General features: G+C 33.4%; 2 protein-coding genes and 1 non-coding gene across 4 annotated transcripts; all 3 read right to left on the bottom strand.

Moving 5' to 3' along the window:
- Nucleotides 1-3,335: 3,335 nt before the first annotated feature.
- LOC142638545 (protein DNA-DAMAGE INDUCIBLE 1-like) lies at nucleotides 3,336-5,420 on the bottom strand. The gene is made up of 6 exons (XM_075812571.1): nucleotides 5,333-5,420; nucleotides 4,555-4,647; nucleotides 4,382-4,441; nucleotides 4,112-4,184; nucleotides 3,562-3,619; nucleotides 3,336-3,464 (listed from the first exon to the last, which is right to left on the bottom strand). Exons 1-6 carry the CDS (start codon nucleotides 5,418-5,420, stop codon nucleotides 3,336-3,338), a joined length of 501 nt encoding a protein of 166 aa, XP_075668686.1.
- Nucleotides 5,421-5,692: 272 nt separating this feature from the next.
- Nucleotides 5,693-5,909, bottom strand: LOC142641843 (small nucleolar RNA U3). The gene has a single exon (XR_012845519.1). It is a non-coding gene; the product is annotated as a small nucleolar RNA U3 (small nucleolar RNA).
- A 2,997-nt stretch (nucleotides 5,910-8,906) lies between these two features.
- On the bottom strand, nucleotides 8,907-15,868 carry LOC142640774 (protein DNA-DAMAGE INDUCIBLE 1-like). Of its 2 annotated transcripts, none has more exons than XM_075815030.1 (15): nucleotides 15,619-15,868; nucleotides 15,430-15,462; nucleotides 14,986-15,113; nucleotides 14,123-14,231; nucleotides 13,626-13,742; nucleotides 13,233-13,298; nucleotides 12,229-12,291; nucleotides 12,049-12,093; nucleotides 11,676-11,737; nucleotides 11,070-11,163; nucleotides 10,267-10,359; nucleotides 10,094-10,163; nucleotides 9,838-9,908; nucleotides 9,485-9,553; nucleotides 8,907-9,237 (listed from the first exon to the last, which is right to left on the bottom strand). In XM_075815030.1, exons 1-15 carry the CDS (start codon nucleotides 15,682-15,684, stop codon nucleotides 9,103-9,105), a joined length of 1,221 nt encoding a protein of 406 aa, XP_075671145.1. In that variant the 5' UTR covers nucleotides 15,685-15,868; the 3' UTR covers nucleotides 8,907-9,102. The 2 variants fall into 2 exon arrangements, with proteins under 2 accessions (XP_075671145.1, XP_075671144.1); XM_075815029.1 differs by having other exon boundaries at nucleotides 8,907-9,231; nucleotides 15,619-15,777.
- Nucleotides 15,869-17,490: the final 1,622 nt, after the last annotated feature.

Below are 17,490 nucleotides of genomic sequence, written 5' to 3'. Positions count from 1 at the left end.
AGAAAGTATAATTCAATTACATTAAAAATACTATAAGTTTTACTATAAAATTTTTAAATTATGAGAGTTTTTATATTTATAATATTTTTATAATATTTTTACAACAAATCATACGTGATTAGCTGTTATTGGTTAAACTTTGAACTTAACACTAAAATTACTTTTTTGCCCCAACAATAACAACCAGTAACAACTTATCACTTGAGATTGTTGTAAAAATATTGTGAAAATATTTGAACTTGAACCAATAACAATTAACTACCTATAATTTGTTATGAAAATATTGTGAACGTAGTACCTCTCCTCAAAGTACACACCATTAACTACAAAAGAGGAAAAAATAATTTCATCTTAATTAGACGATTGAAACTACAGGGATCAATTTTATTATATAATTTAAAAAATAATTATGTAATAAAATTTGTAGTAATACCTCTAGTTCTTGGACCACTTTCGACTGCTCTTAATTACCTAGGAGCCATGGTCTGATCCTATGGCTATGGTTTTTTTTTTCAAGGCTAAGCAGCTGGGTGGAGGTGGTAAATGAACATAGCTAGAATTTTTTAATAGCTAAAACTCGATTAGAAAAAGTTAGTTTTATATTGGTTTATTTAGCAATTAAATAAAGCTCAAGTGGAGGCTCTCACTATTAAGCAAGTCAAGTTTAAATATAATAATATATTCATAAAAAAGCTTATGAGTATATAAATATATTATTAAGTAGCTCCTAGATACATTAAAGCTTGTTTGATAAGTGTGTGGGTGCTTTTTTTTTTTGGATAAACCCAAGTAGAAGCAAGAATCTTGGGCCTAGTGCTGATTGTTTTAAGGGACTAGGCTTGGTTCACCGCAGCTAATTGGGCTGATTTCAAACCAAATGGTACACAGAGCAAGAATCCTACAACACATACATGCTAACAAACAAAAATATATGCATTGAACAGCAAGAAACAGTAAAGGAACAAAGTGTTTAAAAAGAAGGAAAGGAAAAGAAAAGAAAGCGTTAGGGATCCTTAAGACAATGTAGAATATTCCATTACTTTCTTAATTGTGTAATACACTATGCTCACTAGGATATGTCACAAGGCCCAAATGAGTTCAAAAATCACAAACTTGGAAGGCTCTTTAGGCCTCTAAGACTTGCAAAGTTTAAATCTCTTTGAGTCCAAGTGTGTTCTCTAGTGGCTGTTGAGGATACCAAACGGTATTTTTCTCTTTTTTCTCTCTTTTTTTGAACTTTGACAGAGCTTTCTTAAGGATTTTACCCTAATTCACTGTTCCTGAATGCCCTTTCACCTGTTAGTTGCTCATCCTTTTATAGTGTCATTCTATGGTTTCCGGGGTACCACTGATTCTCTCCTTTTGCTCCCTTGAGTACCAAAAACAATGTTGTGTCAGCAACATTGGTAGTTGGTCCCTTCCTCATTCCTCATTATTTTCTTCTTTTGGAGTTTCTTCCTCAAAAGTCTCCTGCTATCTTTCCATTCTGAGGTGTCCCTAAGAGCTGACCTTGGGTCTCTCTTCTTTCAAGGCTTCTAGAGCCCATCTTTTCAGACTCAACTTTTGGCTACCTTTCCCTTTATCATTTTTCTCAAGTGAGCTGATTCCTCCCTGCCAAGTTGAAAGCCTCCTAGCCACCTCCCTTCGTGGTTCTTATTTCTAGGTTCCCCGAAGTACCAGCCCCTTATTTAAGAATGGTTGGTTCCCAAGTTTTCTGATTCTTTTCTGCATCATTGGGTGATTGATAGGGACATATCTTCTCTCGTTTCTTGTGTTTCTTAGCACCCTACTAAACTGTTTTTTATCTAAACCAGGTCTCGTTGCACGTCTCGAGGATCCCAGGCTCCCCAGCAATTTTACTAACCTTTGAGAGCTAGGTTAGGCTTTTCTCTCCTTTATTTCATGGGGCCCGAAACTTGCCCATCCATAGACACGGGTTTCTCCTTATGGACCCTTAGCGCATTTGGGCCTCTCCCTTTTTTCCTTTGTTGGAAGTCTAAACACTTTATGATTTTCAATCTTTTGTGTTGTTTTTTGGGCCTTGGTACAACATTGTGATTTTTTTTTTTGGATCTCAACAATAGGTAAATAAAATTTTAATCATGTAGTTTAGTGATTGATGAGTTCAAGATCGGCTTATATTTGAAATAAAATTAAATATAAAAAATAAGGGAGTGAAGGACCTAATAATCCAATTGCATACATAGCGGCAATTTTTTTAACAAAATTGTACAAAATGTTTTTATTTAATAACTTTAAAACTTAGAGGATTCAATTAAACTAGAGTTAAAGAACTAAAATGAATTTCAATCAAACTTCAAATGCACACTTTGCATTTTAGCCTAGAAAAATCATTACATACTCTATCATTTCTCTTTCTGCTTCTATAAATTAATAGAATCTGCACACATTTTTTCACCACTCTTTGCTAAATGCACCTTATAGAAAATCATACTCTCTATCATTGCTCTTTCTACTTCTATTGATCAATAGATTCTACAACGACAAAACTTTAACCCCAAATTTTAAGATCAACTATAAATTCTCAACAAATTATTAGAATCAGCCGTATATATTCTTTTCAGTCATTCTATTTTATATAAAATTATATTTTTTATTACTTTCTTAATTCAATTATCCTTTTTTTACTACTTCTACAAATATTATTTTTTGGCCATTTACATTTTTTTATTTCCCCAACTTAAATCAACCTAGTCTGTTTCAGTGGTGCATTAATTGCACTCTTCTAAGCATAACCAAACCAATTCAGGCAATACTTTCACTTCTTTTCATCAATAAGGATCACCTCATCTTTATTTTTTAAGCAAATTTCCTCATTTCAAATATTATATTTCTATGTATTTGTACTTACCTATTTTTAGACCATGTACTTATTAACAACCTAATACTCAGTACCAGGCATAAAGATAAATCTAGGTCAATCATTCATAGGTCATATTTTCACAAATTACCACCATAATAATAATAATGATAATAATGATAATAATAATAATAATAATAATAATAATAATAAATTTTTTTTTTAAAAGCCTTGCGTCCGTCTGCGCTCAATTTAAAAAGGCATATATTGCAATGGGAAAAAAATGAAATTATAGGCTAAAGAGAACCACACCAAGTCTAAAAGCTCAAATTTAAAATTTGTTTACTTTCTCTCATTTGAATTGCAAGTTACAACACCAATTTCAGGGTTCAAAATAGCTTTAAAGGAATGCTGTCAGTATCAAGTAGACAAATTTCAATGTGTTAATTTGTAATTAGATTACTGAACCAAATATTATTCCACAAAAAATGAAGTCTAAAAATAAATGTTAACTTCAACCCCCAAAAATAAACCCAGCAGCCTGATCTTCATTTCCTTCGAATAATTTAAGAGCTTGTATGACTGCTTCCCATCCTAACCCTAGCTCAACAAGCTTTGCCACTTTGGCTTCAAAATCAGGTCCCTGCAGCCATAGAATTAACATGAAATCTTCAGATCAATCAAATACGATTACTAAATCTTGTTCGTTAATCAACACAACACCCATTGGTTAAAAAGACCAGATCAACAGGGTCAACAATCAATAAGATGGCAAACCGTGACAACTTCTCAGTCATGCTAATGCAACAACCAAGCCTTAGTCCCAAAAGGTCAATAACTTCTCAATGGTTTAACCAACTTCACAATACAGCACAGACTATTTTTTTTTGCCTACAAGGAAGCTAACAGAAAGCTGAGACAGTTCTTAATAACAAATTTACCTGGCTCGTATCACCACGAGACCTTCCTGTTGGGACAATGTTGCTTCTATCTGTTGTTCCTGATGTCACCTAAAGAATAACATGCGATAAAAACAAAAATTACATAAACGAAAATGGTATCTACTCATTACCAATATACATCACTATATAATATACATACATAAAAAAGAAAACAAAACAATGCATACATGGCACACACTTTAGTTAGCCATGAGAAAATAAAATTCCAGGCACCAGTTCCATTCAGAATAAAGACATTTGCATGGTAGATCTTGTAAATCCTTAGTCAAAAGTACATCATCAAGGAAAGTTTCTTTTGGACAAGCAAATTAATAAAAAGTATACTTACTGGGGTCCCCCTGAGCTGAATGCTTGCTTGGACAACCTTTCTTCACTAAGAAAGTGTGATGGGATGTCTTTTTCTGAAAACAATGCACAATTTAATTAGTTAATTTTCTATTCATCAAAAAGGTTGTCCATAACCTTTCAAAAAAAAAAAAAAGTTGTCCATAAAAGCTATTTAGATAATTGGTGAGTTGCAAATAAAGCAATTCAGGCCTAACTGCAGAAATTGTTCAATTATTGAACGGTAAGCACATGTAGAGATTAGAAGGCCAACCTTGCAAAAATGGGACAGAAACTTCTCCACCACCAACTCTCAAAACATTATCCTTTAAATCTATAATGCAATACGGACATTGAGTAAGTCAGAAAAGAATAACAAACCTAAATAACATCAATTAGAACCAAGAAAATGAAAAGGTACATCAGATATTAGAAAGAGTATGCTACCTGGTGCTTCCGGAGCATATTCAGGCCAAAGGGGAATTCCATATTGGGAGAATCCAATACTGTTAATGAGCAAGGATAAAATATATTCCCAATCTACAGGAAGAAAGAAATAAACAAAAACAGTTACACTCAACATTTCTTTAATCAAAAAAACGATATGTATATCACCAAAGTTTAATTCCCAAGAGAGTGCATTCAAATTTATCCTCAATGGAACACTTACTCTACTGCAGAATAAAAGACTACAAAGTTCATAGTTTGCATGTACATAAGCAAATGCAGATACATAAGAGCAAGCTTATGAACATCAAGAAATGAACATTGTTTCAGAAAAAACATCCATAAGAAGAAAAACAAATACAGATTTATGGTGAGAGAGGGAGAGAGGTCGACCACCTAAGACAAAAAAAATCCCATTACATGACATAAGATTGTTACTCACTTTGATGTTCATATTTTTCTCAACAAAAGATAAAGCGGTTTTGACTGTGATCTCTAATATCTTTTCTTTTTGTCTCTTCTCTTGGATAAGTTTGATCTCTCATGTGCAGAATGTAACTCAATATAATGGAGGTATATGATACGTCAAAACAAATGGGTGCTGACATGCACATGGATACGTAAACAAGGGCATCCAATACACTAGAGAAGCAAACACTAGCATCTCCAAACACATGACCACATTACCAACAATAAGCAGTGTAAAAGCATTACTAAAAAGCTATATATATGACCTTGATTGGAGCTACATGTATGAGACCCTATATCTCAGATTGACCAACTCCTTGAGCAATGCCCTTATAACGTTGATCTATAAGCCTCAACAATCTGGAAGACACCAAAGTCACAACAAGAGGCTTTCCCATTTCAAACTCTTCTCACGTTAAAACATGTAAGTTCTATATTTATAACAAACAGAACAACAGGATACTAGGAATTTGTTCAAACAATAACATTGTCCTTTCATCAGAGTGAGGAGGGAATGTCTATAACACAATATAATTGCAACAAAAATTCAACAATGATAATACACAAACAACTTGTGAACATGGAAATAAGAACAGAACGTCACTTGGGAGTTTTATCAAACGACTTATGTTCAAAAAAATGTTGCACCCACTAGCAAAAAGATTTTGGGAGCCTGTCAGACAGCCGAATGACCATCCCAGCTGGGCGAGCCCAAGCTGAGAACGATCATCTACAGATTGATCCCTCGAACGAAAGGATCAAGACCGTTACTCACGCTCTGATCGCACGGCCATGGTTCATCCACCAGGTTTGGGGTCCTGTCTCCTTAGTGAGCAAGGATACAGAGGTACGATCCTATAAAACAGATCCTGTTCAAGTAAGGTCGTGACCATCGGTGCTATTTTGCCTATTATAAAGTAAATTTTGGCTTACTATCTGGTCGGTATGGGACGGGCTCGTTTGGTTTATAGTATGGTATCAAGAATAATATAATAATACTAAAAATACTATAAATTTTACTGCAAAATCTTCCTATTATACAACATTAATTACAAAAGAGGAAAAAATAATTTCCATGATTGAAACTACAGGGATAATATTTTATTATTTAATTTTAAAAAAAAAAATTATATAATAAAATTTGTAATAATGCTTCAAGTTCTGGGACCACTTTCGACGGCTCTTAATTACCTAGGAGCCATGGTCTGATCCTATGGCTATGGTTTTTTTTTTTCAAGGCTAAGCAGCTGGGTGGGGGTGGACCTGGTGGTAGATGGCTAGCATTTTTTAATAGCTAAAACTTTATTAGAAAAAGTTAGTTTTATATTGGTTTATTTAGCAATTAAGGAAAGCTTAAGTATAAACTCTCACTATTAAACAAGTCAAGTTTAAACATAATAATATATTATGAGTATAAAAATATACTTTTAAGTAGCTCCTAAATACATTAAAGCTTGTTCGATAGGTAAATGAACTTTTAAACGCGTAGTTTAGTGATTGATGAGTTCAAATTTGGCTTATATTTGAAATAAAATAAAACGTCGGAAATAAGGGAATGGAAGACTTGATAATCCAATTTAGGCCACCATTTTTATTTCTTCTTTTTGGGGGGAGGCCAGGAGGCCGAATGAGGAGAATGATAAGAAATGATGTGTTTATTACTAATTTAATTGTTCTCTTAATATTTAATATTAATATAATCGTCTTCAAAATGGTATTATGATGGAAAAAAAATACAAAAACCTTTCATCTTTTTTTTTTTCATCCTTCTCCTCCTTTCATCCTCACATTTTTCATCACTCTTGCTACATATAAATTATTGAAGATTGGCTAAAATGTAAATGGTACCCTCTAAGTTTAGCTAAAATTCATTTAAGTCTTTAATTTTATTTTCGTTCAATTAACTCCTCTAAATTTTAAATTTATTTAATTCAGGCATTCTATCCAATTTTGTTAAAAAAAATTCCTTAAAGAATATTACTTTCTCTCCAAAAAAAAAAATATATAATTAATAGAATATTTTTTATGTAAGAAGTTTTTTTTTTCAAAAATTATTTTTTTCAGTAGTTAATTTCATACTTAACGGCAATTTTTTTAACGAATTGGACAAAACGTCCTAATTTAATAACTTTAATACTTAGAGGACTCAATTAAACTAAAATAAAATTAAAGAATTGAAATGAATTTCAATCAGACTTAAAAAGTACACTTTGCATTTTAGCTAAGAAAATTCAATAGAATTTGCACACATTTTTTCACCACTCTTGCTAAATACACCTTATAGAAAATCATTACTTTCTCTATCATTGCTCTTTCTACTTCTATTGATCAATAGATTCTACAACAACAAAATTTTAATCCCAAATTTTTAAGATCAACTATAAATTCTCAACAAATTATCAAGATCAACCATATATATATTCTTTTTAGTCATTCTATTTTATATAGAATTATACATTTTATTACTTTCTTAATTCAATTATCCTTTTTTTACTACTTCTACAAGTATTATTTTTTGGACTTCTACATTTTTTTTATTTCCCCAACTTAATCAACCTACTCTTTTTCACCAGTGCATTAACTGCACACTTCTAAACATAACTGAACCATTTCAGGCAATCCTTTCTCATCTTTTCATCAATAAGGATCATCCCATCTTTATTCTTTAAGCCAATTTCCTCATTTCAAATAGAAATATATTATATTTCTATGTATTTGTACTTAGCTATTTTTAGAACACGTACTTATTAACAACCTAATATTCAGTACCAGGCATAAAGATAAATTTAGGTCAATCATTCATAGGTCATATTTTCACAAATTACCACCAATAAGAGCATCCACAGCAGTGGAGCTAAAAAATTAGCTTTTTAGCTTCACCAAAGGTTACTTTATCTATTTTACCTATACATATCTACGCATATGCTGCAGCAGTGGATCTATTTTAGCTTTCAACACAATAAAATAATATAAACATCACAATAAAATAATATATCTCCTACAATAAAATAATATATCCCACAACTCAAAAAACATTCATACAACCAACCACAACCACCTTTACCATCAGCCACAGTCACAACCACCACCACCACCACCAGTCCACAGCAGCAAAAAAAAAACCAACCGAAATCTCCAATCTTTTTCCTCAACCCAGACCAAACAAAATCACCAATTATAAACAAAATAAAAATCATCAATCATAGAGCTGGGCTTTGGTGAGGAGGACAATGTCGGCGTGGGTCTGATCGGCGGCGAGCTTGCGTGGAACTGAATCGGCGTGGGTCTGATCGGCGGCGAGCTTGCGTGGAGCTGAATCGGCGTGGGTCTGATCGGCGGCGAGCTTGCGTGGAGCTGAATCGGCGTGGGTCTGATCGGCGGTGAGCTTGTGTGGGTCTCAGCTGATCGGCGTCGGCATGGGTCTGATCGGCGGTGAGCTTGCGTGGGTCTCAGCTGATCGGCGTCGGCGTGGGTCTCAGCTGATCGGCGTCAGCGTGGGTGAGCTTCAGAGTGTGATTGTGAAATGGAAATGGACAGGAGAGAGTGAAATGAAAATGGAGAGGAGAGGAGAGAGTGAAATGGAAATAGAGAGAGTAGCTTCAGTGCCCGAATAAAAAATTTTTTTTTTTTTATAACTTTCAGCTACAGTGCTCATGTATTGATACATGAGCACTGTAGCACAAAGCTAAAATTTTTTAGCTTTGCCTCCACTGCTGCATGTGGGTTTTTGGGGTTTGAGTGGAGCTAAAATAGCAATATAACTATTTAACTCCACTGCTGTGAATGCTCTAAAAGCCTTACTTCCATCTGCGCTCAATCTAAAAAGGCATATATTGCAAGGGAAAAAAAATGAAATTATAGGCTAAAGAGAACCACACCAAGTCTAAAAGCTCAAGTTTGAAATTTGTTTACTTTCTCTCATTTGAATTGCAAGTTACAACACCATTTTCAGGGTTCAAAATAACTTTAAAGGAATGCTATCAGTATCAAGTACACAAATTTCAATTTGTTAATTTGTAATTAAATTACTGAACCAAACATTATTCCACAAAAAATGAAGTCTAAAAATAAACGTTAACTTCAACCCCCAAAAAGAAACCCTGCTGCCTGATCTTCATTTCCTTCGAATAATTTAAGAGCTTGTATGACTGCTTCCCTTCCAAACCCTAGCTCAACAAGCTTTGCCACTTTGGCTTCAAAATCAGGTCCCTGCAGCTGTGGAAATCACATGAAATCTTCAGATCAATCAAATACGATTACTAAATCTTGTTCGTTAATCAACATAACACCCATTGGTTAAAAAGACCAGATCAACAGGGTCAACTATCAATAAGATGGCAAACCATGACAACTTGTCAGTCGCGCTAATGCAACAACCAAGCCTTAGTCCCAAAAAATCAATAACTTCTCAATGGTTTAAACAATTTCACAATACAGCACAGACTATTTATAACAAATTTACCTGGCTCATATCACCACGAGACCCTCCTGTTGGGACAATGTTGCTTCTATCTGTTGTTCCTGATGTCACCTAAAGAATAACAAAAGATAAAAACAAAATTACAGAAAGCAAAATGGTATCTACTCATTGCCAATATACATCATTATATAATATATAAACATAAAAAACAAAACAAAACAAAACAATGCATATGTGGCCAACCCTCTAGTTAGTCATAAGAAAATAAAATTCCAGGCAACAGTTCCATTCAGAATAAAGACATTTGCATAGTAGATCTTGTAAATCCTTAATCAAAAGTACATCATCAAGGAAAGTTTCTTTTGGACAAGCAAATTGATTAAAAGTATACTTACTGGGGTCCCTGAGCTGGATGCTTGCTTGGACAACCTTTCTTCATCAAGAAAGCGTGATGGGATGTCTTTTTCTGAAAACAATGCACAATTTAATCAGTTAATTTTCTATTTATCAAAAAGGTTGACCATAAAAGCTATTTAGATAATTGGTGACTTGCAAATAAAGAAATTCAGGCATAAATGCAGAAATTGGTCAATTATTGAACAGTAAGCAACTTTTATGCAATCAAGCACATGGAGAGATTAGAAGGCCAACCTTGCAAAAATGGTACAGAAACTTCTCCACCACCAACTCTCAAAACATTATCCTTTAAATCTATAATGCACTGTGGACATTGACTAAGTCAGAAAAGAATAACAAACCTAAATAACATCAATTAGAACCAAGAAAATGGAAAGGTACATCAGATATTAGACAGTGTATGCTACCTGGTGCTTCCGGAGCATATCCAGCCCAAAGAGGAATTCCATATTGGGAGAATCCAATACTGTGAATGAGCAAGGATAAAATATATTCCCAATCTACAGGAAGAAAGAATTAAACAAAAATAGTTACACTCAACATTTTTTTAATCATAAAAACAATATGTATGTCACCAAAGTTTAATTCCCAAGAGAGTGCATTCAAATTTATCCCCAATGGAACACTTACTCTACTGCAGAATAAGAGACTGCAAAGTCCAAAGTTTGCATGTACATAAGCAAATGCAGACACATAAGCGCAAGCATATGAACATCAAGAAATGAACACACAAGGATGCACAGAGAAACACAGGTGGAGGCCTCCTTGTGACTAGAAGGAGATGCATGTCCAATGTTCTTGATCATTGTTTAAGAAAAAACATCTATAAGAAGAAAAATAAATACAGATTTATGGAGAGAGAAGGAGAGAGATCAACCACCTAAGACAAAAAAACCCCATAACATGACATAAGATTGTTACTTTGATGTTCATATTTTCTCAATAAAAGACAAAGAGGTTTTGACTGTGAGCTGTAATGTCTTTTCTTTTTGTCTCTTCTCTTGGATAAGTTTGATCTCCCATGTGCAGAATGTAACTTATATAATGGAGGTATATGATATGTCAAAACACATAGGTGCAGACATGCACATGGATATGTAAACAAGGGCATCCAATACATTTGAGAAGCAAACACTAGCATCTCCAAACACATGAACACATACCAACAATAAGAAGTGTAAAACTATTTCTAGATAGCAAGATATATTACCTTGATTGAAGCTACATGTATGCGACCCAATATCTCAGATTGACCAACTCCTTGAGCAATGCCCTTATAACGTTGATCCATAAGCCTCAACAATCTGGAAGACACCAAAGTTACAACAAGAGGCTTTCCCATTTCAAACTCTTCTCATGTTAAAACATGTAAGTTCTATATTTCTAATAAACATAACTACAGGATACTAGGAATTTGTTCAAACAATAACATTGTCCTTTCCATCAGAGTGAGAGGGGGGAGGGGGGGATCATGCTAATAACAAGAGAATTTTTTTGAAGAGTAGGTAAACTGGTAAAGGATAAAAATAATCACTAGCAAGTGTACGAGGTGGTTTTATAACCACCTCCCCTCTCCCTGGTGCAATCCACAATCAACTTTCTCAAAGCCGCATATGTTTTATGAGACTATAGAGGTGATTATGTATGAGTGCACATATGTAATTGCTACCCAATACTTATAAATAGCATAATGCCCATATCTACCGGTTTTGATATTCTAAGTTATTAAACCATGTCAAATAGCAAGTAAAATGAAAAATGATATTACCACTGACTGAATTAAACAACAGGCAATCAGATATAAAACAGTACATACCCACAACGCTCAGCACAACTTTTTGATATTATTGTTGATTGGGCTCCACTGTCAACAAATGCCTGAAGCATTGTGAAAATTAGTTGGCAGACTGTATTTGCTTAGTTCTCAATCAGCAGGGGCTGGAACTAACAATAAAACATAAAGAGGGATGCATAATTCAAAACGACACGGATATTAATCTAGTTGCATATCATATGCCTGCACAAATCTCATTGAAATGTGCTTTTAAACCAGGGCAGTCCCGGAGTGTAAGATGTTTTATATAGGATCACAAAAGTGACACAAGAAACCCTATAGTCCTTCAGCGATTTCATATTATGCTGAACTGAATAAGTTGTTTCTAAGATATTTTTCACCATCTAGTTGTTACCTTTAATGGGAAACCATTAACCTCCATGTCCACGTACAACATAACCTGAAGAGTTGCATAAGAAACTTTAAAATCAATGCAAAAACATATATATATATATGTGTGTGTGTGTGTGTGTGTGTGTGTGTGTGTGTGTGTGTGTATGTAATAGTGATAGCAGAGGTTGAAGATAATACATACCACCCTTGCAAAAGCTTCAGGGTTATGTTCCAAGGCAGCGGCCCAATTTTCATCAATTCCTTTCTACAAATAATTTAGAAGTATTGTCAACACGAAGTACCCATATAATATATCTTCCTTCTTGGCGTGGAAAAAAAGATAATCAAAAAATATCAATTTTATGATTATATCAATAGTACTAAGATTATATTAAAAAAAATAAAAAAGATATATGCCACAACTATCAAAGGATGAAAGAAATTTCAGACTTGCAAGTAATAAATTAGTTGGCGTAAACATTAATGAATAAGTTATACAAATATTATTAATCATTATAGTAAACATTGTAAAAGAATCTCTTTTTGACAGTCCAATATCATTTTCTATCATCAGCAATCACATTCCTCATCAAAAATAAAATAAAATAAATCAAAACGCACACTCCTATTCTGAGAATTTAATGAATTCATCCTGCAAGGCAAATATTTATAATCACAGTTTCTAGCATGTTGGGCCATGCCTACTATTGGTCACAGAAAAAATAATGCGTACATACACAAAAATCCAATGAAGAAACTTAAAATGACAAAAGAATCCTAAGGCATAAAAGTCTCTCAGTTATTACTTATTAATGCACACCAGTAAGTATTGTCCAGTCCAAGGAATTTGTAGGAATGAAAAATTAGTTTTGAAGAGAAGTAACAGATGTTTCAAGATAGCAAAGCCACTTGCAAACATCATTATAAGGTTAGAATCTTTGCACAATGAAAAATTAAATTACTATAGATTCTATAATTACAATGAACTTAAGATTTCAATGGAATGAAAAATATGCAGAAAATCAGGAGTACAAAGAAAGGTTCTTTCTTTCACTTCTTTTCCCCTCTATCCAATGCTAAACAACACCCAGACCTGTGACCTACCCTGACCCAGCCTACCTGTTGAACCCCTGAGCCAAAGCATCAGGGAAAAAGGGCCTTCTATTGATACATCAATGCCACATATGACAAAGAAATAACACTGACCTGGCGAATAGCAGCTTCAATCTTTTTCTGCGCTTCAACATCAAAAGGATCTGCAGTAAGAAGGGCCTATATCACACAATAACAAGAACATGTATGTATCAGTTTCTCCATCTAATAACCGTTGTCAAATTAAATTATTTATGTGAGAAACTCAACGATTACAATTTAACTACATCTGATCAGTAAATGGTAAGTACGTAAATACATACATACATACACACATACATACATATATACATATACATATATGTGTGTGTGCGCACGCGTGTAACCTTAGAGGCCAATATATTAGAACTTGAAAAGTACTTTACGTGGTAAAAACTTAACCATCATGACATGAGCTATAAAGGCCAAGGAATAGAAAGGGTTAGAGCCAGCAGATAAGCAACTTACAAGTTCCTCTTCTTGTTGACGTCGTAAATCAGATTTTTGGCGATGACGCTGCCGTAAAAGGTCTTGCAATTTATTAAGATCATTTCCTAGAACAGCTTGAGCTAGTTCAGGATCATTCTGTAAATTCAACACAAATTTTAGATTGCTAGAAACTCACCAGTTAAGAAAATAAATCATAGAACTCAAGAATGGACTACAAACAATACAATAATTCTTTTTATACTTTCACATATAAGTTTATGCCAACTGCTACTGATTGGCATTTTCAGATAATAATCCAATTTTCAAAATCATCTCCCAAATAGGTTCTAGCTCAAGAACACTATGAGAGTACGGCAGTGCAAATAATATTAGAACAAAGCTATTACTCAAGTAGTTAAGTTTCCAGACTTTATCTGATTCCAGACTTCTTCTTAACAGGAAAACACTATTTACATGCTTCAAACCCCAATTTGAAATGCAAAGAATAACTTTGAAGAAAAAGACCACAATTTTACCTGAAACAACTGAGCCATAAGATTAGAATCACTTCGAATATGCTGCTGGAAAGCTCCAGGGTTCGCAGCAGACCCATCTGGATTGAAGCTCAAATTAGTGGTAGGTGCACTGAAATAATTTCAAATAATAGGAGTCAGAATAAAGCTTTAGATTCCTGTTTAGTACATGACAATTATTGAGATAATATTACAAAAGGAAAATTAAAAAATTACAATGAGATAGTTGAAAATTATCTTATAAGAGATTTTACAAAAGTTAGACACAAATAAATTGTTATATTACTGTGCTTCATCATAAGACAGTGATTTGCTTTTACATGGGACTTAAAGTGTGCATAGAGAATAAGTGGAACATTTTCAGAGAAAAAAAAAAAAAAAAAAAACTCTATCTAACATCTTAAGTCACCATACTGTAATTTGTAGACTGGATTGCTGAGTATCAACTCTACATAATCTTGGCATCCTTTAAATTCCTCATAATCATGGAAATCAAAACTAATTTTTCAGAGCACAAAAGATTGTGTCTGAAGTTATTCCATCAACCTATCGATCTATATCAAATTAGTAATGTTGAGACCATCAATCACAAACACCCAACATGAATGAGGACCAGGAGGTGTTGCTGGACTGCTAAATCATTAAAACACAACAACTCATATTATTTTCCTCAATCAAAATAGGTGCTCGGTGGTTTTTCTGTTCCCTCAACTTGAATAGTTCACTCTTCCTAGCTAGTGAATTAATTCTTGAAACAAAACTAATCTTTTAAAATTATTTTAAATCACAAAAATCGTCATCAGAGTTTGCCAAACATTACAGCCTAATAAAGCAACATAATGTACTATGAATAAATAAATGAGTACCTTGATGCAGAAGCAGAAATCATCATCACCAAATCTTCATCTTTCACACCCAATGCACTCAATTTCTCAAAATTCTTCATCTCGTTCCCATTATACAGCAGCTGCTGTTGCTGAAGAGGCACACTTGTCTGCCCACATACAAAGCCAAATCAAATTTAACATTCATAAATCCATACTCAAATTTAATTTTCTAGACCTCAAAACCCTGTTTTGTTCCTCAGACAACTAAGAACCAACTGACCCCAAATACATATAAATATTTTAAATCTCACAATCAAAGTTTACAATCCAATAGTACCAAACTCAAATTGAGCAAAAAATATTGACGAAGCAGAAAGGAAATCTAGAAAGTCAAAGCTCAAAACTTCAATCTATTCCCTTCCCTCCCAGAACTACCCCACCAACCAAAACAGCACAAGAAAAAACAAATTAAAGAGATCTCACCTCCACTTCAAGCAAAGCTTTCACATTCTCAACCTATTGAAACAAACCCAGATTTCAAAAAAGCCAAAAAAAAGAGAAAAAAAAACATTAGTACCCATCAAATTATTTACAAACACATGTATATAAATACACACACACACATGTATGCATGCACGTATGTGAATAAAGATGGTGTTTTGGAAGAGTTACAGATTCATGAGGATCCACGTCAAGACTAATGATTTGCTCATCTGCAGTCATTACAGTGATCTTCATCTTCTTCTTCTCTTATCTGAATGGATCTGTGTCTCTGTGTCTCTGAGTTTTTTGTTTATGTTTTTGCTTTTCTTGAGGTGGGTTTTTATATATATATGTAAACTTTGTTGGGTTTGGTTTGGTTGCTTAGTCCACGAGGTTTCGTTTGTCGAAGTGTAATAGAATTCGAAGTTTTAGATTAGATGGAAGAGTCCAACAGTCCAAAACCTTTGTGTTTAAGGGAAGAGATATAGGGATTCTCTGTGGGAGGGTGTATCTGCAGTCGGCTAGAGCAGGTGGACTTGAAAGCATACGTGGCATGTCATGGGCCATTCATTACTGGGATCCACTATCAAGGCACAAGAGCGCATAGGAATAGTTATTAAACAAGTGCAATGTATTTAGAATTTAACTAGTCACTACGTGTGTGATGCACGAAAAATTATTAAATATATGAAATATTATTTAATTTCAGTTTATTTACAACAATCATTATATCATAAATGCATAGTATACTCAGAAACATGAGTTAACATTAATAATATACAAATTGTAGCAATTAAACCTATATAATAAATTAAGTTCAATCTAGCAAATATTTTAACTCTTTAAGTACTATCAGGAAAATATTGTAACTTTTTTGGGAATGAACGTTAAGTGAGCACAATTTTTAATTTATTTTTCTAAGAGATAGAGTTTCACTCCTTGTTAAGTTTGGATTAAACAAAAATAATTTTATTTAAATAAAATGATAATTTTATTTAAATATTGTGCTGACGTGAAAAATTGTGAGAGTTTCAAAGGTTTCGTTTATATATATATATATATATATATATATATATATATATATATATATATATATATATATATATATATTTATATATATATATAGATTAATATAAGTGTTAATGAATAAATTTTGAATTACAATAATTCACCTAATTTAATTAAAACTTTTATAGAAATTGAAGTTCGATTTTTTTTATATTGATTTTTTTTTTAAAAAGGCCATAACTTTTTTTTGATTAGTTTAAACTAACATAATTCAATATTATTTTGAACTTTAAAAATGCATATTTTCTTACCTAAAATATCCCATAAATGCTAGTAACCATGAAACAATAATAAATTATTACAAATGGTTCCTTGTAAGATTGGGATAATTTTAATTCCCCAATCTCTTAGTCCCTTTATGTTTAAAAGTAAAGATTTTTTTTTTTTTTTTTTGGAGAAAAGAATTTTATGTTTAAAAGTAAAGCATTTCATCATTAACATTATATAAAGTTTTGATTCAAACTTTTTTGTCCAAGCCTGTTAATGAGACGCTTGTGGGGTCATGGATTTTGGGATTTGGCCGAGAGCATGTGGTTTTGGCCGAGAAGCATGGGTGATCCGGGTCCGAGTCCGAGGAGTACTATCTCCTCGGATAAAGCTAAACGCAAATCTAGTATAAATCCTAATGATCAAGGATGACATTCCAAGAAGTTCTAATGATAGCAACGAGTATCATGAACGTACAAGAGGGATAAGGACTCAAAAATATCTAAGGAAAAACTGCTACCACTGCATTAATGAGGAAGTGACCTCTGAACAGTATTATGGCAGCCTTACAGCCACCCCAGAAGACTTTTAGAGGGGGCTGATGGGACAACCATCAACTGTCCACATGTAGTCCACGTGTAGGGTAAGGATGAAGGGGGAGAGGTAATATAAATAAGGGTAGAGATCCCAGAGAATGATAGATGAAAAAAGGAGAAGAGAAAGCACTATAGCAATCTCAACAACTCCTGTAACCATGGTCATCCAATATACGCTAGAACAGAGCTC

The sequence above is a fragment of the Castanea sativa genome, chromosome 6 (genome assembly GCF_040712315.1).
Source record: "Castanea sativa cultivar Marrone di Chiusa Pesio chromosome 6, ASM4071231v1".
NCBI classification, from domain to species: domain Eukaryota; kingdom Viridiplantae; phylum Streptophyta; class Magnoliopsida; order Fagales; family Fagaceae; genus Castanea; species Castanea sativa.
This window is presented reverse-complemented; position numbering and strand designations above follow the sequence as displayed.